The sequence below is a fragment of the Tetranychus urticae genome, chromosome 1 (assembly GCF_039701765.1).
Source record: "Tetranychus urticae isolate SD_2017Ah chromosome 1, NJAU_TeUrti_SD_1.0, whole genome shotgun sequence".
In the NCBI taxonomy this organism is placed as follows: domain Eukaryota; kingdom Metazoa; phylum Arthropoda; class Arachnida; order Trombidiformes; family Tetranychidae; genus Tetranychus; species Tetranychus urticae.
The window spans coordinates 21,943,990-21,967,716 of NC_142958.1; the positions used below are offsets into that span (position 1 = coordinate 21,943,990).

Consider the following 23,727-nt stretch of genomic DNA (forward strand, 5'->3'; position numbering starts at 1 on the left):
ATTTTAATTAAAATTGAATGATAATTTCATAATTTAGTGCTGAATTTTATCCGAATGATTGACTAGAAGTGACAGTGATCGAACACCATGTATCAAAATACGGCGAATTTCTCTGTAAGCTGAATATGAATTGTGATTGTTGTTTAATCATTTCTTTATTCAATATAAAAATTTTCTTTAGAGCTTGCCCAATTTAGACACAATTTATTCGCAAGATTCACGGTCATGACTTTTATGTTGTATGTAAATCAAGGTAACTTGTTTTTTTATGAAATAAGAGTGTTCAGATTGTCATCAATCTGCTTGTTGGTAAAACAATTGATATCTCTCGTATAAAATTGGCATTTTCCCACTTGAGATTGAAACATCCACTGAACGAATATCAACTCCAAACTCACCTTCACCACGTCAAATTTTGAAGAAACCTGAAAATTGAATGAATAATTGTATTGAAATAAATTATGCATCTCTTTATAATAATTAGAAAGAAGCGGTTATAAACTCATACCTTTATCACCTCATTGAGTGCCCCATGAATTTGAAATCAGCCAATATTCGAGCGCATTTTCCACTCCCCAACCAATGATTTTGATAGCATGAGTTGCGTGTCTTACGTGCAGTCCGTTTATATATTCCTGGAAATATTTTAAGAAAATTAAAAGATCACAAGAATTTCAATGTGTTCTTACCTGATTTGTAACTAAAGAAATCTGAGTAAACTTCGAAATATACCGGGCGTTTTTTTTCATTTTACGCCTTCATGCAGGCATAACTCACGAACGTTTATGCTACAGCCTTCAGACTTATACCATAAGCTTATCCAGATTGCACAACGATAAATTCAAGTGCTCAAGGTTATTCAAGGTCAATTCTTTATTTGACCTCTAATTGACAATTGAAAGACCAGTTTCTGAAATCTCAAAATTTTACTGATCCGATAGTGTTATCTACATGTTCATAACTCCTACTGGCTCAAGGATATGGGTGATCCTTCAAGATTCAGTTAATCAGAAAAAATCCATTCCATCTTTCCAACGGTATGAGTTATGAATATGTAACTAACACTATCGGATCAGAAAAATTTTGTGATGCCAAAAAATGACCTTTCAATGTAAATTAGAGGTCAAATAAAGAATTGACCTTGAATAACCTTAAGCACTTGAATTCATCGTTTTGCGCAAGTTTTCGATGCATTAATCAGATGGGTTCAATTCGACATAAAATCTAGAAATGGTCTAATTAAAGACTTGTTGCACTTAGTTCGTTGGTGCAATTTGGAAACTACAGTTTCAGAAAAATTACTGAAGTATGAAATCGTAACATCTGCTGAATTCAAATCACCATGTTCTCTTAACGAACCTAATTGTAATTGCTGAATTGTTCGCACTAAACAAAAACTACTATATCGCCATAGAAAGAGAAAGATCGAGTGATACAGATTTGAAAGTCAAAGTATTTGACGAAAATTTTCTGCTTCTGATAGATGAAAAATTTCGAGCAAATGAATCAGTGCAGACGCATTTGATTCACTCGGAATTTGTTTCTGATGTTTTTTCGAATCTGGGAGGAAAATAATACAGATAAATTGGCGTAACGAAAAGTATCGATGCATGATATTACAAATTACCAAAGAACTTTGAAATTTTTTTGCGAGTCGTCAAGGGTAATTATTCGATTCCTTTATTCTTTGCTCATCTCAATTTTAATGTTCCAATTGACATTTGTTTCACTTATTCATTCATTTTTTGTATTAATAATTATGATTCTAATGATTTTTCACAAAATTTTAGAGAGCTTTATGCTAAGAGGATGCTCAAAAAAACTTTCTCGAATGCAGGATCTCTTTTGGAAACTGACGAACAGTTCATTTCTGTTTACATCAATGGAACAAACCTCAAATTTTGGTCACCATTTATTGGCTGTATCGATTAAAAATATGCGAACTCGGAACATCAATATCATGCAATGGTGCTGAATAAAAGCATTTATATGCTTCTAAACAATTAACAAAAAGCTTACGTCAAAAAAGATAGAAGCCGGCGAACTGAAACATTTCATTTTGCTGATGTAGTTTTAACTCCAAGTTTAACTAATCATGAAATGCTGATATTTATGAAAAGCAAAGAAGCTATTTATCTCTAGGAAGTAAAACTAAAAAATTAATTTCTTTTGGAAGATTCAGTTTCGGCGCATCATTTGGAGTTCATAGTGAGCTTATAACTTTCACCTCACATTTGTACGAAAGTCATTAATCTGTTTTTAAAAAAATGAAGACAATTTTGTATCTGTATTAAAATTCTGATTGCAACTTGACTTGGATATCATTTTCATTCCTACTAGTATTATAATTACTACTATTATTACTAATAATATAATTATTAATTAATATTATTCATATATCGGGCGTTTTTTTTCATTTTACGCCTTCATGCAGGCATAACTCACGAACGGTTAGTGTTACAGCCTTCAGACTTATATTATAAGCTTATCCAGATTGCACAACGATAAATTCAAGTGCTCAAGGTTATTCAAGGTCAATTCTTTATTTGACCTCTAATTGACATTGAAAGACCAGTTTCTGAAATCTCAAAATTTTACTGATCCGATAGTGTTATCTACATGTTCATAACTCCTACTGGCTCAAGGATATGGGTGATCCTTCAAGATTCAGTTGATCAGAAAAAATCCATTCCATCTTTCCAACGGTACTGCAACGGAAAAGACATTCATCTTGAACATTTTGTTCAACTTGAATATTTCACAAATCAATATAAAATACTACCGTGTTTCCGCACAAAGAAGGCCAGAGCTTATTCATCAAAATTCTCACTAATTAGCCCTTGGATTTTCTCATTAATTAGCCGCAATGCTATAACTCTATTGAAAAAAAAACTGGGCTTATTCAAATAGAGTAAAAAGGGGGAATAAGTGAAGTTTTCATTAATAAGCTCTGGCCTTCTTTGTGCGGAAACACGGTAATTCTCACACGGTTTTATAAACAGTAATTTCATGATATCGAAATTTATTTTCACAGATATTCTAAATAAGGTATTTAATTGTTTCGATTGCGATAATTATTATTTTTAAATAATTTATCACCAATTTGCCATAATAATTGAGGAGAGTTGCTGGATTATTTCCTTACAAGGTAACTTATTTTTGTGAAAAGGTGAGATTTAAGATTACCATCAATCTACTTGAAGTAAAACAATTAATTTATTTTGTGTTAACTTGGTTATCACAATTGAAGCAATGTAAAGGTGCTTATTCAGTATCGTGTATATAGATTTGATAAAATGTAAAATATTGAGTCGTCTACTTACAACTCACAAGATTTGATATCATCAAATCACTAACAATAAAGGTATTAATTATGGGTTAATTGTTATTAGCAATAGTTTATACTAGTGGCTGCAATCATTACTGATCAAAAATTTGTTTTCACTGAATACAATTAACTCTATCCGTATTTAAAAATGAGTGACCCATCTACAATAAGAAACTTAAAAATGCAATAAATTCTGTCCAAAAGACTGAAATTCTTAATGAATAAAATATCTTCAATGAGAAAAGCTAAAAAATGAAATAAATCTGCTTCTATCCCTGAAAAAATGGAGTTCAAGTTTGAACTCAGGTTACTAAGTTTGAACAGGCTCGGGAAGTAATTCAGAATCCGTATTTTGATACATTGTGTTTGGGTATAAAACTTTTTGGGTTATTCATGTTGATGTTTGTTAGATTGAGAGTACATGCAAATTGTCTTTCGAGTAAAGATTTTAATGAAAAAAGTCTGGATTCGATTGATTGTATTTAGAGCTCAGTTCAATTTTGGTTCGATCTGAGTAAATATTTATATTCAAACTGCAAATATCATGACTATGATCAACAAAAATATTATGAATATTGAGATATGATATTACAATGAACAATGGCAATTATAATAGCAACAAAACACAAGGAATGTTTGATTTTTGCCCTTTAAAATTTAATTATCACAAATTTTCAATCCAGATAATTGGTACAATGTACTCAAAGAGCGAATATTTTATCAGATCGGTCTTTGACAATCGTGAGATCGCATGATTTCTGCACAATAGGAGCAAAGTGGTAAAGATAAATGTATTAATCAACACATTCCATTTGATATCTCCCCAACAGATTCAATATAAATATGCTTATGAAAAATTATTCAATATCCAGTTGAACAAAAAATTGATTTCTCGAGCTTTACTTTGAGTTATTGTTTCAAAATGATTCTCAAAGTATTCTTGTTACTTTTACTCTCGTTGTTTGATGTCAAGTTTTCGAGTCAAAGGAATATTGATGGACTCGATGTGGCATCTCTTTGTCTATCGAAATGGAAAGCTAACATTCATCATTTTCTTTCAATGATGCACCATTGAAACTGGTTTTTAAGGCTATGGCTCTGATAGTATAATACAAGAGGTAAAATTTGAGTCTGATTCTATTGCTGTAGATGAACCTAAAATTGAAACAACTTCAATATCCTCAGTGGATCAACAAGATTCGACCGATGAACCAAAAATTGAAATGAATTCAACAGGCACTGTGAATCAACATGACTCCGTCAATGAAAACCAGAAGCATGATTCAGGCAATCCCATAATAGGATTTTTCTCGAAAATTATGTCTGCAGTTAAATCTTATTTCGATTTATGGTAATCGAAAAACTAGTAATTCAGTAATTCAAATAAATATATGAACTCCAATCGGTGAAATTTGTCAGCAATCCTTATAATAAAGTTTCAGGGATTTATTGACTTGTATCATGCTATTGAAAAAATTGTAAATTATTTGCTTACAAGTTTGCTTGCGATTGAAACGAACAAATGAAATATTTTTAGTAAATTTTATTTGCTTTCAAAAATACATTTCGTAAATAAAATTGTAAACGATTGAAAAACACTTTCTTACATTGTTTGTCACTGACAAGTCTGACTGTTGTGTTCAAGAAAATTATGAAAATGCATGACAAAAAAGATTGATTCAAAATTACAAGTGTTGAGACTCAACAGTGAATCACAATTGAATATAAACAAGTTAAATACGTTTCGCATGAAACAATCTAAGGTATACAATGATAAAAATGATAATTATACAAAGTGGGATATAAGAAAGGCTTCAGTGAAAATGAATAGATGAACGGGTTGTGAAAAATTATTATAAAATGTGTTTCAACATGAATTTTGTAATGCAGAATTAGTTTGTAAATTATTATCAGTAAATTTACAATCATTCTCTAAACTCTCTTCAATGGAAAAGCTCTTGTCTTTTGATATCGATGATGTTGCTGTTGAAGTTGATGAAGTTGAGGGTGAGGGTAAGCTTGGATATGATAAAATTGCCTCAGTTGAACATGTTTTATCAACATTCGAACTTGTTTCAGGAAGATAGAAATACAGAATAACTGCTTCAAAAATACCGAATGCGACAAAAATCAGAAACACGGAATCACCCAACCAGCTATTAGCAATTGGAAAACCTAATCCAACAGCAAAATTCGCAGCCCAATTTGAGAAGCCACCTATGCCCATAGCAACACTCAAAGTTGATTGGGGTAGCAATTCAGATGGAATCATCCAAGGGATTGGACCTGAGAAAAAGTTCAAAAAGAAAATAAAAATTAAAAATCTTTTTCAATATAAAAGTTAAGATAATGCGTATTCATAATTTATTTAACTAACCATTTCCCATAGCAAAAATGAAAACAAATGCCATAAAGAAAGACACGGTTGCGAATGGAGCCCAAGAAAGTGAATCCTGGTGAGAAATTAAGTGAAAATTGTTATTAGTAAACGCTGTGATGTTAATTATTCTGAGTTGAGTTTACCTTCATTTTGGTGGTGATTGTTAATCCAATAAGGAAAATGATTCCACCCCAAAGACTAGTAAAGAGTAAGGATCGTCGACGCATTTTTCCCAACACTGGGATAACAATTAGTGAGCAGACTGCGTTGATACCACAAGCGCAAATTGAGCCATACTGAGCTTGTTTCATAGTCATTCCAAGATCACTAAAAATGGCCGTTGAATAATAAAAGACGGCATTGATTCCTGAAAATTGTTGACCGATATGAAGTAAAAGCACCAGCAAAAACAATTTACGATATTCAGGTGATCTCAATAAGGATATGAATGTCCAGCCCGACTTATTGTTTTCTTGTTCTTTGCGTTCCTTTTGTAATAAAGCAATCTCTTCTTCCATTGATGATACATGACACCGACGAAGGTAAGCCAATGCTTTTAGAAAGAGAAAAAATTAAAATAATTTAATAAAAAAACTTATGCCCAGGTAAGAGTTAATCAATATGCTTACCATTTGCTGCTTTACTAAATTTCCTTTTAACAATATAAAGATAGACTGGACTAGAAGGGCTAGGTTTGTAAATAGTCATACCAATTATAATGAAAACCCATGGTAAGGATAATAGTATTGGCCAGTAAAAATCAGTTCCAAGTAGATTTTCTTGACCCAAAATCTGGGAAATTATCATGCCAAAATTTAAGCCCAAAACATGCAAAACTCCCATTGAACCTTTCAACTTTTCAGGTGATATTTCAGCAATATATAAAGGCACCAAGCCAGAAGTAAGACCTAAAACAAAGGCAATAATATGAGTTGAGCAAATAATTGCAATCAATGTTTGTGAATCAAGGTGTGTCAGTTTAGAAACAGTTCAATGACTAGGAATGATATCAGAAGCATCTATTTATATTTCTTTATCGAGCAAAATTATTGTAAGCCCAAATTCAGGTAATTCATTGAATGATAGAGATTAGATTATAACCTATTTCTGGTCAATTGTTAAGAATTCAATCAGAAAATGCTATCTGGCAAGATCAAGATACAGTTAATTGAAACCACTCAATTAATAAGAATTCAAGATCAAAATGTGCCACTTATATTGAATCAATCGGGTTACTTTTGTTTTTTCATGCAAGTTTAAGTTCACTGCTTAAAGATTATAATCAAATGATTTCACTATTATATTTTGTTTCAATTATTTCATTATCCACTAAAATTGTAAGTGAAATGCTCAAACCTTACTGTGTGATATTTTTAATGATATATTGATATACAAAATCTAGCGAAATCAGAGATTAGATAAAGAAACGATTCATTCATTCTGATTCTGTAATAAGATATTCTAGACTATTAATAGTGTGAGAGGATTAAGTATGAAATGAAAATTGATTGTTTCTTGATTTACATGAACAAAATTACATTTTTCAACTCTTCAAGGTTAATTTCTTACCTGAATGGATCCCTGAGATGAACCTGGCAAGAAGGAGAAGCTCAACATATCTGAAGTAATATGATGCAAAAAATAGGATGGAACCAGTGATACCAATAAGACCAGAGATAAGAAGAGCTCCTTTTCTGTATTGTTACGCACGCATTCAGTGATGATCATGAAAAAAAACAAAAGTTGGAGCAAATTAAAAATCATAAGTTTTGGGTTAAATGTGACAAACAAATCAGCTTTTTGGCAATCTCGAGCAAGGCTGAGGATCGAAATTTCTGGTTCTACCTTAGTTATCGATAACATATGTGAAAGTTGAAAAGATTAGGTTTAATCAAATGAAGCTGAAAAATTAATTATTTAAATTACATGAGATAAATGCATGAATTGATCGCCAGCCAAATCGATGGTCTTTGGATCAAACCCAGTAGTACGTAAATTATGTGAAATTCATCAAGTTTGGCGTATCAAATGTTTACTTCATTGCTATCAGAGTGATAAATTAAATACAGATCAAATGAGCAAACTAAAACTGAAAATAATCAATCTAGTTAACTGACCATAGTGGATTCGAAACTGTTAATCCTTTAGAAACTTAACCATAGTGTCTATCACATATGTACATGTAACCTTAAACTTGGAATAAACCTCAGCAGTCAAGCTTTAAGTTACAACAAGATTTACCATGCTATACCACTACGAACTTTGTCTTTAAAAAATTGTTTTCAAAACAGCAGCAACATGGCAATTTGCAACTCAAAGCTGTGTAATTACACTTGTTATAACTTGAAAGATTGTCAATAAACATTGAAAGTCACATGTAATGAAGGATTTACTTACCTTCCAAGAGAATTGGCAAGATAATTGGTGAAAAATGTGCCAACAATGGCTCCGAGGAGTAAAATGGATACACAAACTGACCAGAGAAGAGCTAGGCTTTCATTTGATAAAGTGATTCCTCGTTCAGTTAGAGTTGAGTTACAAAAAAACAAGAGAACCTGAGTAAATGAGTATAAATTCAATAAACATTAGATGATAAAAATATTTTAAAACAACAAATTAATTTAATGATAATAAATTGTTTTACCTTTTGAGGAGTATTCACAGAACCAACGTTATAACCAGAAGGAATTGAACAGGTTAAAAGAGCAAAGATAGCGCCTAAAATCAATGGCAATGTAACTTTACCAGTATCATGTGATTGAGTCTAACCAATGGGAAAGGCGAAAGCGCAAACTGTTATTAAATTGGAAAATCATAATCAAAATAAAATAATTACCTTTCCATTGATTGTGGATCCATTATTTATTGAATGTGAATCTTTTTCAACTGTTGACGTTCCAATGACAACTTTACAGTTACCTAGATATTGGGTTGAGTAAAAGTCGACACTTTTCTCGGAAAGATTATCCAATGGTTTAGTGTCTGCTTCAACCAAATTAGGCGCCATAACCGTTTCACAGTTTGGTTAAACACAATAAATTTGGGTTAACAATTAAATGCAATCAAGAAAGTGGGAAATGAAATGTTGATCACAGATTGTTGTAGTTGAAGTAGTTGTTGATCAAGCAAATCTGAGGATAAAAGAAAAGATGAATCAGTTATAAATGATCAGTGAAGATATTATTTGATGGTTACAATTAAAATTGAGATGAAGATGATGGTTGAGTGATGATGATAAGTGACGGTGCTGCTAGTAATTAATGTAGACGCAGGAAGACACACAAACATGAAAAGTGTTACTCTTTAACTCAATGTACCAAGTAACAGTTTATGTTGAATTTGCTATTATGTTGTAGTTGTTGTGGCTAATATTTGATTGTAGTTGATTTAGATTAAGATGAACAAGAGAAATCAATACAAAAAAAAGTTAACTAATCAACAGTAAATTGTGGTAAATCATTTCCTAGACTCTGTTAAGTGATTCTGAAAAAAACTTCACCAGAAGCTGTCTTGTTGGATCCGGAAGGTTAACACCTACTTGGTTAACAAATTAAATTGTTACAACCAACGAGTAAAGCTATTACTCTTTGGTTACAGCTAATAGAATATTTAACCTAAACTTAATCATGTTTCTAACAAATAATTGATTGTTATTCAACATTGATTGGAATGAAGCTCATCTATCAATGCTGCATAAGCGTAAAAGGCTTTTCAATCATACCTTACCTTGTTAGTATTTTCCTGTTGATTAGACAAAAAAAGCTCAGTCTTTAGGTTGATTGTTTTGGGTTTTTTATCAGTTGATTAAAACTAGTTGTTAATCAAATGTATATTTCAAAGTGAATAGTTAGCTTGGTGAATTGCTATTGTCGAGTGAAAGGAATTTCAGTTCTGTTTTGTATCAATTTTGTCCTTGCCAATGAAATGTTCAAACGTTGTCTGTGTTTAATCAAAATGGATCAACATTTGAAAAGACAAACCATTTCATTATTATATCAGTGACATAATATCACTATTTAATTTAAATATCAATATTGATGATTAATCATTCTAGTTCAAGCCAGATAAATGTAAATGTTGATTCAGTGGCATTGAATTAACACAATGTAATGACAAGTATTAATCTTAGGCTAACCCTTATGAAACGGTTTCCCCAACAGTTGGTATTTGTGATTAGATTTGATTGTAAACATAAGGTTCTGTTAACATTGAAACCGAGCAATTGGCTCTATTCAAATGTTAAATGTAAGAGGATAAGTGATAGTTAAACCACTGCATCGAGAAGTTATGAGATATAAACTCGAGGGCGAAGCCCGAGAGTTTTATCTCATAGCTTCGAGATATTGTGGTTTAACTGATTTAAACCACTATGTAATCTAATCTCAACACTTTTTTTCAATTTTCAAGACACAATTTTGTCTTGATTTTCCATTGCTTTCAATGGGTTTTCCTATTTTCATTTTAGGTTTCTTATCATTTTCATTTTAATTTTTGACTTTTTTATCAGGTCTAATCATTCTCATTATCACTGTCTTTAGAGCAAACTGTGCATTTTAGTTAACAGTGTTAGTTAACTATCAAGTTAACCAATTTCAGAAAGGCATCAGTTTATACAATTTAATCATTTGATTAAATACTGGTTACCCTAAACGTAGTGGTTTAAATTGTAATTAAATGTAATCTTGAATAGCCGTAGAGAGATAAACATTTTGTGCTGAATTGTTCAACAGATGAAATTGTCAACAATATCAAGATGATAAATGGTTCAAAAATTATCATTAAGGTGTTGATTCATTTATTATTTATCCTTGAAATGGTTATGGGAAAGACGTTTTAAATCAACTGATTGACTGATTTGTTTTGAACCAGTAAAACAAGGACTTGATTGCTATGCAAATCCTTGAGAAATATGAAAATATTCAACTGTTGCTTTAATTGAAATGCTCATCAGTTAACCTTAAAGATTAATTAGACATTTGATAGACAAATCTTTCTGGTTTAATCTGCTTTCTGGTAACACAGATTCTGGTATTAAAGGTTCATAAGAGTTCAACTCTTCTTACAATAATATTTTCCTTGGTTTTTCATTTTGTTTGTTTTAACAGCTTATCTTATTGTTGATTGCTTCTTGTGATTGGCTGATTAGCTTATCTGATTAGCCACCGTTTCTTTGTTAAACGATGACAAAGGGTTGATTCTTGTCATCCATCTTCAAAGTTGATACAATTTACAAGAAAGTAACATTTTAAACTTTTGTTTCACTTCTTATGCTTTTAGTTGCCATCTTTAAGGTTTAACCAATAAGTTATTGATCGAAATCAAAAAGGAAACTGACAATTGTTAGATTTGACACTTGGTAACAATTAAGAGTTGCAGTTTAGTTGAAATACTGAGTCTTACTAGTCTCTCTGTTTATCAAGGAAACTTGAAAATTGAAAATTTCTACAACAAGTTAATTTGATTCTAGAAATTACAAGACTTTGTATTGCACCTTAAGCTGATGCCAATTTGTGAAATCAGCTTGAACTGTTAGTTTCAGAAACTAAATTTCAATACTTTCGCTTTAATTTAATATCCAGGATTTGCTAATCTTGCGATCAACTCGTTGAAGTCAATCAGATCCGTTTCGATGTTGATTCCTCTCTAATTAGGAAGAGATATTAGAGAGCATGGCAACAATCAAATTGTCTGATGAACTAAAAAATGGATACTAAATTGAAACTTGGTTTCTCAAGGCTTTAGGATAGTAATCAACATTTTGAAAAGTAAAGTAAATCATGAGTTAAATTAGTGAACATCCACTAGAAAAAAGGTCAATCATCGGTAATGTTGGCTTCAATTCAAGGTTGAGCTGTTTAGATTGTGCCTTGAGATGTACTTCAACTCTATCGACCCAGATAAATAAGCATCAGAGATACACAACTGTTACTGGAAGGAAACTCGAAAACAAAATTGTCTCTACAAAAGTTTCAAAAAGCGCATAAGCAATAAGTATACAACGATTAAGCATAAACAAGTAGAATGGAAAATTACGCAAAAACTAAAATTGGTAAAAAAGGGATAGAATGGAATAATTTAAAGGTTATTAATTTACACCTTGATAAATATTTGAATGTTAACATCATCATCACATCACCATCATTAACCATAAGAATAAAAAACCATTTTTCCATTGTTGAAGCAAAAATATTCAGAGATGAACAGAGGGGTGAAAAAAAGAAAAAGCTATTTTAGAAGCTACAAGTTACCTGGTAAATGTTTGATGTAAACCAAATTTAATAAGGTTCACATTGATCACTCATTACTTTGTGACAGTTAATTTTCTTGAGATTAAATCACAAATAACAATTGAAGAAAATGAAAGTGCGGAAGGAAATGGGAAACAGAAAAGAGAGAGAAAGGCATAAAGACACCAACACTAATGTGGAAGGAAGAAGAAAAATGGAGAATTGGAGGGAAAAAAGGTGAAGGAAGAAGAGTTTAACAGTAAACAACAATATCAAAAATACATTGGTTTTCAAAGAGAAACAACAATTGAAGTGTAAAAATATAAAATGAAAGTCACAACAATTATTCTAACAAAAGATACGTCTTATGCAAAATTGAAAAAGGTCAAAAGTAAACAAGTTAAACAAAGTGAGGTTAACGAAAGTCCTCTTATAAAAAGTCATGTTAACACATGCCCAATACAGTCTATCCAGTGCTGCCTTACCAGAGTACAGTTAATACAAAATTAAAAGTACAATGAACTGAGGTACAGTTATGATGAAAACAAATTACTGGGTTCAGGTAAAACAATGGTCTATGTCAGTGAATATTTTAACAATACACATCAATAGTGCTTAAAGTACACTGCTTTAGACACACACAAAGATGAAAGCAATGAGAGTTTTTCATGAACCAACATTGAAAATGGTTAGACAATGTATTGCTTTCAAAATAATTTGTATCTAAACTTTGGTATTGAATCTTACAATCGAATTGAATTTTTAGTTTAACTGCAAACTAATACAACACACTGGGTCAGTAAAAGTGAATCTTATATTCAGACTTGACCAAGATTTATTGAGAAGAATCTAATAAACTGTTTTTAATGATGATCCAATGGATTATACTTTTGTTTTTTACATGTTTAAGTTTGAACTGGTTTGGGTCAATTTGTTTCTTTTCCTATTTTGAACATTTGCACAAAAGACTATTATAAAACTACTAAAAAGTCACTTAATTTAATATGGTCAAGAGTTAGTTGGTCGACATAAAAAAATGAAAACAATTTATATTAACAATTACCAGAATGAAATTGATGGAGTTGCCAGATTAATTGGAATATAAAAAATCAGATAGAGCCACTTTCTATGGAGATTTTGTTTGAAATGAAATTGTTAATCAACAGTAAACTAGTGTAATCTAGTGTAACAATAAAAAACTAGAATATTTTGTTGTTTATTTCTTAGGAATTGATATTTCTACTGAGTTTACAGTTTGTTCAGTTCTCACCGATAAACATACATATTTATTATCATTTGAAAATGAAAAAAAGAAACAACCAGCTATCAATGGTGTATTGATAAATGCTTCTTTACGTTGCTCCTGATTCGCCTCAACATTAAACTCTCACTCCTGTTATCTTCAACTTCTCAATCTTGTTTTACTTCTCATTTTTTCCTCTCTTTTCTTCCATTAAACTCTGTGTATTATCTTCACTTACTTTTTTCATCTTAAAATCTTCTCTTTCTTTTACTCCTGCTTCTTGGGAGGGAAAAGAATCAAGAATATAAATGTATATGTATAAACGCACACACAACATTCATCTTGATACACCAACACCACTAACAGAAACAACTGTAAAACAAAAACTGTGCTTGTGTCCTGCCATTGGATTTTCTGGTCAACTCTTTTTCCTCTTCTCCTCTTAACTCCATTACCATCGTGAACATCTTATTTTGTTTACATCTTTTTGGTTAATTAACATTTTGTTTTACCAGTTATTTGGTTCAATTGGTATTTTGTTTCATCAATATTTTGTGATCCAGTTTTTCATCTTTTTTTCCGCCTCACACAAGTTTGCCAAAATTATCGCTAAACAGAGCTCTGGTTTAACTGCAATGCAATCGGTACCACACAACATCTCAGTGGTACTAACCCAATGGCTTCCACCAGCCATTCGGGTTTCCTGGTCTTTCACTCCTGGGCCCGATTTAATTGAATCAACTAGTCACCATGATAAATCTTTTAAACTATCAAAAATGTTTCGCATTGTCTACTTTCCTGTTGGTTCCAAGTAAGTTTATATTCAACTCTATTCCATTTTTTTCACAACTTTACATGCACAGAATTTGAAATCTCCTCTAATTCAATTAATCTTTCCATTTCAATCAGATTAGACTTTCCTTTTTGACCAAATACTTGACTAAATTGTCAATTTTAGGTTTGAAAATTTGATTAAATGGCATTTTCCATTTCCATCACTCAATCTAAATCAAGTTTAATTTTGTATATCATAGTGTTCATCACTCATTCAATTTGCGAATCATTTTATTATCTAATATTAGATTAACTTACGCTTCTGAAGGCAAAATGTTTCATCTTTTTACTCTTCTTGTTCATCTTGTTCATCTTTATCATCCTTTATTTCCTTCCCTATTCATTTAGCACTTTTATTATTCACTCTTTACCTCTTTGCTATAAAATAATGATACACAAGATGGATGAAGGGCTAGAGAAACATGACTTATCCATTAATTGCATCAATGGGTCAATTATTTTAAATCCATGAGATAAATATGATGGAAACAAACTGAGTAGAAAGATTAGAAAAAGTAGAAAGAAGAAGAAAAAATGGCAAAAAAAGATTGATGAGTTTTCATGTTTCTTAGTTATTAGTTGAGTTGGACTTTGCTTCAGGCTTTCCATTCATGCTTTAAGATAATCAGAGTCTGGATAAATCATTGGAAATGATTGAATGGTCTATTGTTCGAGGAAAGAAAAGTGACCAAAAAAATGAATCGACAAAAATAGCAAAAATAAGTTCTTTTTTTCTCTCTTCCATCAAATAAATTGTGACAATTTGATAGTCTTGGACTGTCAAAATTAGCTTTAACCATTGGAACAAAAAGCATTATGAACCATTGATTGTCTGAATACTGAAGATACAAAAAGATTTCATTTTTCTGTTGATTTTATACTTCTTTTAACATTGATTTTTGATCAACACATTAATCTAATAAATTGCGTCGTTATTGTTAATAACTTGATTAGCAACCATTAATTGTAACATTTAACTTCTGCGATTGACATGAGTTAACATTGAGCCGTAAAAAGAGGTGAAAAAGGATGCAGAGGAGATGAAAATGATTAGTTAGGAATAAGAAGTGAAAGGATGAAGAAGAGGAGGATGAAGAAGGGTAAGAATAAGTGAAGCAACTACAGGGTGTTTCATCTGAGTTTTACCAGAAAATACCAGAATCATTGAGTTATTAAGAAATGCCAGAAACAAAACATAATCTGGTTTCCAACATTGATCTTGATCTTGACCAAATCTCTCAGATTATCACTATTCATTGGAAGGTTGACTGTTAATCCAACGTTTATCTTTATGTTTTTGAATCAATGGAACACCCTTTAAATCGATATTAACACAATAATCGATGAGAGGGAGAAGATGATAATGAAGATGAGGAAGAGCAAGGAGTCAGTAAAAGTCCCATTGATGGCGATGAAAAAAGATTGAAAGCAATTGTTCAGGGAGGAAAAGGAATGGATAAAAAGGAAACTGGAAATGATTTTCTTTTCTTTTCATTCCAAGACTTTTACTGATTCTGCTGATTATGATAAACATTACGACTGCAGTTGTTAAAATGATTGGTCAGTTTGTTTAACATTCATTGACCTTAAAGTCGTGTCGATACATTCATTACCTTTGAGTATTTACCAATTGAAACATTTTCAAATTCATTTTCAATCAACTGAATCATCATGATTGGAAATAATTAAATCTTTAAATTAAAAAACTATTCAATGTTGCATTAGATCACCAATCATGTAATACTTGATCTCATTTAAGAATCAATTTCCATCAGAATTGTTGCTTTTATAAAATATTCACCATTTTCCGGTACAATAACAAGTCCATGCATATTAGTGGATATTTGCATTTTTTTATAATAATTTTCATCTCTTTACATAGTTATTACAAAACCATTAATGATAATGATTTATATTTCAATTGCCAGAAAGGCTCAGTCTTTGATTATTGAAAAGGTAAATAAATGAAAACAAAGAAAGGTAGTAAAGTATTGATTAGCAAAAATTCATTTTACCTTATATACTCAACTCTTTTACCTTTTTCAAGTTAATCAAGATTGATTTACTTTACCTTGAAAATGTTTTACAACTGTTAACAACCATTTGTTATATTGAAACATAACTGTCAAAATTGACTCTTGTGAACTTGATTTACGTTTTTCAAGAAATCTTGAAATTCTTTTAAATGTTTTCTCTTCATGAAACAGTCAAGATTGCTCTGTAAATTCTGGTTCTAAACCTTTACTTTAATCATTGTTACTTTAACTACTTTCCTTACAAAGTATAAGAACTATGAATGTTTTGCATTTTCAATGGTTGTTGACGGATTCAGGCAAATGGAACCAAGATTCATGATACATCAACTTTATCTCTTTCCTGTTCAGGGAACAAGTGATAAAGTGTATTGTGAATCGAAATTTTGTATCATGCTAAAAGATAACACAGAGAAATAAGTAGTTATTTTCAGTTGAATGTTTATCAAATGAGATTCATTTTCATGTGAACATTCAGTAAGTAGCAACAACAACAACAAAAAAACTAGAAACTGAAACTAAATTGTCTTCAGAGTAAATATACAGAATCTTCAGAATCTAATAAGACGTAAACCTAACCTTTGAAATGAACAACAATAAAAGGATGAAGATTAAGATGAAAATGTGCAAATAAAAGACAGCAATGACCAAAAGTGAATGGTCAAGAAACAGATTAAGTCAACCTTAAATTACAATCTTCTTCTTCTTTTTTTGGGCAACATTTTCATGGTAAATTGATAAGATTGTTACCAATTCATGATGTTATCTCATTATATTGTCCAATCTCATTGTGTATTACATGTTTTGGGTTAATGGCTTTTCATCATTTACTTTGCTCTCTGTTGTCAACAAAATTATCATGAAAATTATCTACAAAACCAACGGAAAAACTCGTTTATCTTGTATACCGATAAAGGCTGGGAGTTGTTTTCAATTGTTTATGATATCTCATCAATTTTTATTGTCTTTCAATTCAGATAAATTGGTACTGAATTTTATCTTATTCAATGTTGACTTTCCTTTCAACTTATTCAAATAAATAAAAAAACCAATATCATGTTTTGTCTTTACTTGTCCAAAAGCAAATACTAAACTCCTATTCCATTGAATTCACTTTAGTTTCTGTTTATTATAAATGTTCATCTAAATCTATATGAAACAATCAATAAACTACAATTGCATTTAAACTGTTAATTTGTTCATCTTTCAACTCTTGAAGATAACTTTGATGTCAACATTTATCAACACAATGAATTTACCAGGAAAATCATTAAATCTTTAAACCTACAGTTGATCAATTTGAATCTAAATTTTAGAAAATCTTGCGATTTTTGGAAAATTGAAATCATGTTAATCATGACGAGATGAATATATTCTGTTAATTTTACATTTACCTGGCAATTCCATTAACTCATAATTATTCACATTTGAGTTCAATTTTAAATGTAATTTCCTTTAGAGGCTATTTTATGGATAAAATGTTTCAAAAGCTTCTTAATTCAGTCTATTTATACAATAGATTTGCCTTTCAATTTGCTCTTCAAGTTGCATCTAATTCAATAAGTTTGATCAGTAAACTGTTGAACCTTCAACTGAACAATTTAATCAGATTATCATTTGCCATTAAATCTGGTTCATTATTATCCTTGTTTAATAATGCTATTAATAAAAGGATAACCTAATTCAACGTTAGCCATCCAAGAGGCAGAATTGTTCAATTCTTGTTTCATTGAACACTTGATAATATTTGTATTTAAGATTAAGATTGAGGTCAAAAAAGCACATTTCATCTCAAATACTCACAATCTAACTGATTTTCAATGAATCAATCTAAGCAATTAAATCTCTTCTTGATTAGTGCTATATTTGATGATCTAATTTTCATATTCATCGATTTTTCAAATTGTTACGATTAAACTGAAATTCAGATTATTTCTCATCTTTGCATTGAATAGCTGGAAAAAATCTGATTAATCGGCTTATTAACAAGTTAATATTTCTGTTGATCTTTGAATTAATTTGTTTAGTTTTAATTAACAGGTTTATTAAAACCATATATCATTTAGATATGAATAATTCATTAGAAGACTTAAACTAATCAAAAGTAATTGCTAAGTCAATGTAAATTACTCGAGATGTGCGATTATTTTAATTATCAAAACAAAAGGAAAAACTTTAATCAACTTTTATTGTTTAAACTGGTTGAAATTAAAAAGTCGCAAATGTCCACTTTAATCAAGTGCTGCTAAGTTCAATCATCTTGAATATCATTATCTTATTAACATAACGATGGTTCAAGTTTCACTTGATTCACTTTCAAACTGTAATCTGATCTCAATCTTGTTGAAGGTGATTAATAATAATAATGAAGATGACGATGCTTGCAATTTGATTTTTCATTCATTTTCATCATTAAATTGAACGATCAATCAAAGGATAAATAGTGACGCTTTTCATGGTAACAATAAAGGCACATTTCAACCCATGATATTGTTCAGCTAATAGCATAAAATTCACAACTTCAGTTGTCAGATAAAATGTTGATAATCTTTCTCAGTAAATTTCCTTCAAACTATAATATCATCTTCAAGTCTTACAAGCGAAATGCTAAGAAATAAAGTTTCATTTCATGAAGCAAACCATAATAAGCTGTTTAATATCACAGAATAGTTTAGATTCATTAATTATGAATTATTAAAAATGCTGTTGGTAAAAACTATTAAATAGTTTTTTACTCTTTAATTAACTTTATAAATAATTGATTAATTGTGCTTTACTTTGTTCTGAATTCAATAAATTTTCATTATTCAGTCTATTGATTGTTTGAACAATAAAACAATAACTTGAACAATAAGATGAATATTTTCAAAGCAGAGATGATTTTTGATAAAAAATGTTTAGATTTTTTATGTTTTATTACAAATAAACAAATGCTGAGATTTATTATTAACTTGGATTGAGGTTGAGTCAAGGTTAAGTGTACATTTAATAGTGGAATTACTTGAGGGCTTTCTGAATCTGATATTTTTAAAGTAAACCAGAGTGTTGGTTGTTGATTTATCCCATTTGATTGGTGCAACTGTTTGCACAGAACTGAAATGAACAGAGCCTGAAGGGTTTCAAGTTAAATCATTTCTAGTTTTTTTATTGAAAACACAAAATGTGTACAAAAATAATAAAGGAAATGAAGCAGCAATTTTCAATCCAATTTCATTATATTTAACCGTAAAGCTGAGATTATTTTTCAACACTCTTTCAATTCTTAACTATTTTCTGTAAGCTCATCATTATTTGGCTTTCATGTGTCAGTACATTGAACAGAACCCATGTTTTAAAGAGATAGAAATTATAGAAAGTTCTGGTCTCACTTTTTGCGAATCATTTTGAAGAAGAAGAAAATAAATGAAAACAAAAATAGTAGAAAGCTATTAATCGATTTGTAGGTCACGATCATTTCAAATTGTATCATGAAGATGATGACTTAAAAAACAGAGAAAAGGAAAGAAGATTATCATGTATTGATTTTAGGAGGATGATGAATGAAACTATCAACAAGAAGAAAGCAAACAAATGCAATTCACTCCAATTTCCCTCCTGGTAAATATCCGTCAATCATTGAACAGAAACAAGTTGAACTGAAAACAGGTTAACTTTCCAATGAAATTCAACATAAACAGTAATTTTAATATAAACTTTAAAATGAGACCAATGATGAAGGATTGCCAGATGAAGGAAAGTGTATAATGAGGAAAAAATATGATCATTTTCAATGGATAATTATCATGTTAGGAAGCTAAGGATGTCGGAAGTCGATTTGTTGGGAGTTTATTTGGGAGTGAAAATGTTGATAAAAAGGCAAGATTCGTGATGAGTTGATGTATCTTGTGCTTTACATTGTAAATTGAATTTTTTTCATCATTTTATTATCTTGCCTGCCTTTCATGATGAAATATTTGATTATCTTATGCTGCTGTCAACCATTCAATTGTAACTATCAATCTAACATTTTTGTTATTGTTGTTTTTTTCATCGCCATCAAAATGCAATTTGAAAACTACTTTTTGACAAGCTCATTCAACTTTGAATAATTGAATGCTCTCAAGAATCCATTGAATTATGCATTTATTATTAATATTAGCAAGACTTTTGTGCTTCAAATTTTACCAAATTTTAATGACAATCACTTTTCCTATCAATTTAAATATACCTCAATAAACTTGTTACTTTCAATCTTCTTGATTCCTTTTGAACATTTATTTCCAAAAATGAGACATTTTCATCTAAATTGTAAAATTTTTTATCTAATTGTAAATTTCATGTCAGTTTTGAGATTTAGTTTATAACTTGATGGTAAAGGTTTATCAATAGGTTTTTGCCTTCAACATGGAAAGATTCAATTCACGTTTTTTTGATATTGCACTTTAAAGACTCATTTATCAATAACAATCTATTATTTGAAAATGTTATTTAATGATATTTTCATCTTTTTTTGCTTGTTTTTGCTTTACAGAACACGATATGTTCAGGAAGTGCCTATAAACATGAGAAATGTTACCATTGAACAGTTAGTGCCAAACACGGAATATCAACTTCTCATTAATGTTGTCTCTAGTTCAGATCTGATAGGAAACTCGAGTCATTTCATCCGTTTTGTTTCACCTGATGGAGGTAAGTCCATTTCTTTACCAACTATTGATTGATTTTACGCCTTTTGAAGGAAAGCTTCAAATGAACTCTAAAGATCAACATCCAGTTATGATTAGGGTTCTGGGTTTTTTTCACTTGAAACTTTGATCACAGACGATTGATTATCACCATTAGAGACTCCTAGTCAGCCAGAATAGTCAGAAGTTAATCAATGTTTTTTATCGCCAACCAAAACTGTCTTCATCTTTAATAAGAAGATTAATGAATGAGTTGATATCGATTTGATGCATTAAGAGCATTAAAAATGATTCCTTTGACAAATTAATCCACAAGATCGTTTGAGCTTGTGAGAAAAAAATATCGATTACGTATTAACTTTACCTTGGATATTTTTGATGCTCTCTTAAAATCATTTGTTGGTGATAGAAAAGTGAAACGTAAATAGCTAACCAGATAATGATTTTGATAACTTTCATGTTAAATTTTGACGAGGTTATTGAATGATTATCATCTTGGGATTTCGGTATTCAGGTCAATATTTCATGTTTAAAATGAGAATAGACTGCTAATTAATTATCCTTTGTTGTTATCCATTCTTTTTCATCAATAGAACCACATCGATTTGTCCGAGGAGGAATGAATCCATTGAGGATAAGACTAGATGTTGATCCTGAAATAATTGTCCGACCAGGTGAAGCTATTTTAGTCTCATTCATCTTAATCTTTTGGGTCCTGGTAATACTTTGGTTTATTAAAAAATGGGGCAAAATAAGGACACTTGAGCCAACTCGACATCGAACTGATACTGATATATCTTCCTTTTCTCAACAAACTCGATTCACTTCCATTGGAGGAGCCAATATACCTCAAGTACATACCAGTGATTCTCGCGACTCGCTTGAACTGGTAAACTGTACCTCAACGGGTAATTTCCAACGACCACGCTTAAATTCAGTTTTCCTAGTCAGTCCATCTCGTCGATCATCGTTATTACCGGAAGAGTACAAAATACCTCGTCGTTATAAATCAGCAGAAGATCTCAAATCGCTAGTCTTACAAATAACCCAGACAAAGGGTTTACACACCACTGGTCCATATGTTCACAAGTCTTCCTCATTACAACCGCCATTACCTTTATCATCATCACCTTCTTACAATGGTATGTGAAAAATTAGTTTATCAAAGTCACTAAATGTAAAATAAATTGAAAAGAGTCGAGCAATAGAACAATTAATTAACAAATTTCTGAAAACGTTAAATGAAAGCTTTCATTACGCCATAACTTAACGGCTTTTTTATCGGTTTAATTAAACTACCCCTAGATGGGGTGAGAGAGAGTTGAAAAAACAAATGATTTTTTTCGTTAAACATTAATAATAACATTAAAAGTAAAGTTTCAATCTTATCATCAGAAAATTCATAAAACTATTGTATTGTTATAATAATCATCATCATCAAAAGGAAATGAAAATTTTGTTTCTTGTGAAAGACTTTTTCTGTGAACCCAGTGAACCTACTGTTTTCCTAAAAAAAGACCCAATGTGCTTCTGTCATCCTAAGTAACTGACAAAATTATTTTCATAATACAACTGCAAATATATCTGAAGATTACTTTTCTAGAAGAAAAGGAAAATGGAAGTGATGAAGAATAGAAAACTGAGGAAGAAAAGAAGGAGAAATATCCTTCCATTATCATCATCATTCTTGTTGAAATTGCTGGATTCAACATAAACCATTGCAATTTAATGTCTTTTTACTTTATCTAAATCTCAGACAGTTTATGTCTTATTTAGCTTTTGTTGGTGCTTTTCCCTTTCATGTTCAACTCTTTAGAGTGTGATATTGTATTAAATATGGTAATGATAATTTTATTCAGTGTTATCGTTTCAATATATCATGTTGAGAGATGAATTCATGTTGCTTAATTTGACTCTTGATTTACATTTTTTGCTTACATTGAAGTGGATTTCCTTACCTTTATTTTTGGCTCATGTTCATACTTTTACTTCACTTGTTAATTTAAATTTTTAATTCTAATTCTTGTTCTCATTTTTTTTCTTTCATGCTTACCAGGTTATCAAAAACAACGAAGGAAATCATCTGTTCATTCTGATGAAACTGTTGAAGTAAAGGAGGAATTGGACAAAAGACCGCTGAAAATGAAGAGTATCGATGAAAATGAATGTGATAGTGGGGAAAATCGTCGTCAAAATACTCAGTGATTAATTAACTATGGATATATGTAATTAATTATGCACAGAAAGACACACGCAATTGACTATTCCATCATCAACAAATGAACCTTTAACAATAATCAATAACCATGGGATGATTTACCAAAGTAAATTAAACTGGTCAAATTAATGGATACAGAGAGGAATCCAAAGTAATAAAATACAAACGGCAAAAATATACAAGCTCAGTTCAATAGAAAGCAATTCTCATTCTCAGTATTTGTAAAATTATGTTTGTGTGAATAATGTAAATAAAGATTGATTTGATTATATAAAATCACTGAAATCTCTTTTTTTGTACATAACAATTAAATTGTCCGATTTTACGATGTGAAATATGATATCCAAAATTGTTACAGTTTCATTTTATATTAACCTAGTGTAAAATGATATTCCCCATTAATGACAATTGTCCTTAATCCAATATAAAATGGCAATGTAAATTGAATGTTGTACAGTCCAACACGTTTTACATGGACATTTTGTGTTTTTTCAACTTCTATCATCAATCGATTTTCCCAACATTCGATTAAGGAACACTTTTAAGTTTACTTTTGATTCATTGTCCTGAAATGCCATGAATTGTGGAGGAAAACATGAAACTCAATACTCTTGAGAAATCAACAAGATTTATTGTTTTCCCTGATCAACTTGCCAAAGGGAATGACTTTGACCAAAAAAATGATCAAAGTAAAAAAGCTTTTACGAGTAAATACGAGTTTTAAAATTGTTTAATATTAATATGCATTGATTGTGGCCATTAGCAGTTACTAATCAATTATGTGAATCTTTAAGTGTCAT

The 23,727-nt window shown here is 30.4% G+C and overlaps 2 protein-coding genes and 1 long non-coding RNA gene across 5 annotated transcripts; 1 reads left to right on the forward strand and 2 right to left on the reverse strand.

Moving 5' to 3' along the window:
- Positions 1 to 4,856: 4,856 nt before the first annotated feature.
- On the reverse strand, positions 4,857 to 12,098 carry LOC107362704 (solute carrier family 2, facilitated glucose transporter member 3). 3 transcript variants are annotated; one of them, XM_015929820.3, is made up of 9 exons: positions 11,957 to 12,098; positions 8,545 to 8,839; positions 8,353 to 8,472; positions 8,106 to 8,263; positions 7,278 to 7,402; positions 6,338 to 6,616; positions 5,852 to 6,261; positions 5,706 to 5,781; positions 4,857 to 5,614 (listed from the first exon to the last, which is right to left on the reverse strand). In XM_015929820.3, the coding sequence occupies exons 2-9, from the start codon at positions 8,713 to 8,715 to the stop codon at positions 5,196 to 5,198; spliced, it is 1,758 nt and encodes a 585-aa protein (XP_015785306.1). In that variant the 5' UTR covers positions 8,716 to 8,839; positions 11,957 to 12,098; the 3' UTR covers positions 4,857 to 5,195. The 3 variants fall into 3 exon arrangements, with proteins under 3 accessions (XP_015785306.1, XP_025016655.1, XP_015785307.1); XM_025160887.2 differs by lacking the exon at positions 11,957 to 12,098 and adding an exon at positions 9,435 to 9,542; XM_015929821.3 differs by lacking the exon at positions 11,957 to 12,098 and adding an exon at positions 8,904 to 9,399.
- A 15-nt stretch (positions 12,099 to 12,113) lies between these two features.
- Positions 12,114 to 23,203, forward strand: LOC107362811 (uncharacterized). The gene is made up of 4 exons (XM_015929946.3): positions 12,114 to 13,989; positions 20,556 to 20,713; positions 21,303 to 21,851; positions 22,766 to 23,203. The coding sequence occupies exons 1-4, from the start codon at positions 13,814 to 13,816 to the stop codon at positions 22,912 to 22,914; spliced, it is 1,032 nt and encodes a 343-aa protein (XP_015785432.1). The 5' UTR covers positions 12,114 to 13,813; the 3' UTR covers positions 22,915 to 23,203.
- On the reverse strand, positions 20,496 to 21,303 carry LOC112538877 (uncharacterized). Its single transcript, XR_003082277.2, has 2 exons — positions 21,074 to 21,303; positions 20,496 to 20,936 (listed from the first exon to the last, which is right to left on the reverse strand). It is a non-coding gene; the product is annotated as an uncharacterized LOC112538877 (long non-coding RNA).
- Positions 23,204 to 23,727: the final 524 nt, after the last annotated feature.

Bases quoted from the DNA above. Each gene is read 5' to 3' on its own strand.
- LOC107362704 (XM_015929820.3), bottom strand. From the start codon at position 8,715: ATGGCGCCTAATTTGGTTGAAGCAGACACTAAACCATTGGATAATCTT. The intron at 8,473-8,544 runs GTAATTATTTTA...CCCATTGGTTAG, and splicing joins GATCCACAATCAATGGAAAG to ACTCAATCACATGATACTGG. The intron at 7,403-8,105 runs GTAAGTAAATCC...GTAACAATACAG, and splicing joins CTTGCCAATTCTCTTGGAAG to AAAAGGAGCTCTTCTTATCT.
- LOC107362811 (XM_015929946.3), top strand. From the start codon at position 13,814: ATGCAATCGGTACCACACAACATCTCAGTGGTACTAACCCAATGGCTT. The intron at 13,990-20,555 runs GTAAGTTTATAT...TTTGCTTTACAG, and splicing joins TACTTTCCTGTTGGTTCCAA to AACACGATATGTTCAGGAAG. The intron at 20,714-21,302 runs GTAAGTCCATTT...TTTCATCAATAG, and splicing joins TTTTGTTTCACCTGATGGAG to AACCACATCGATTTGTCCGA.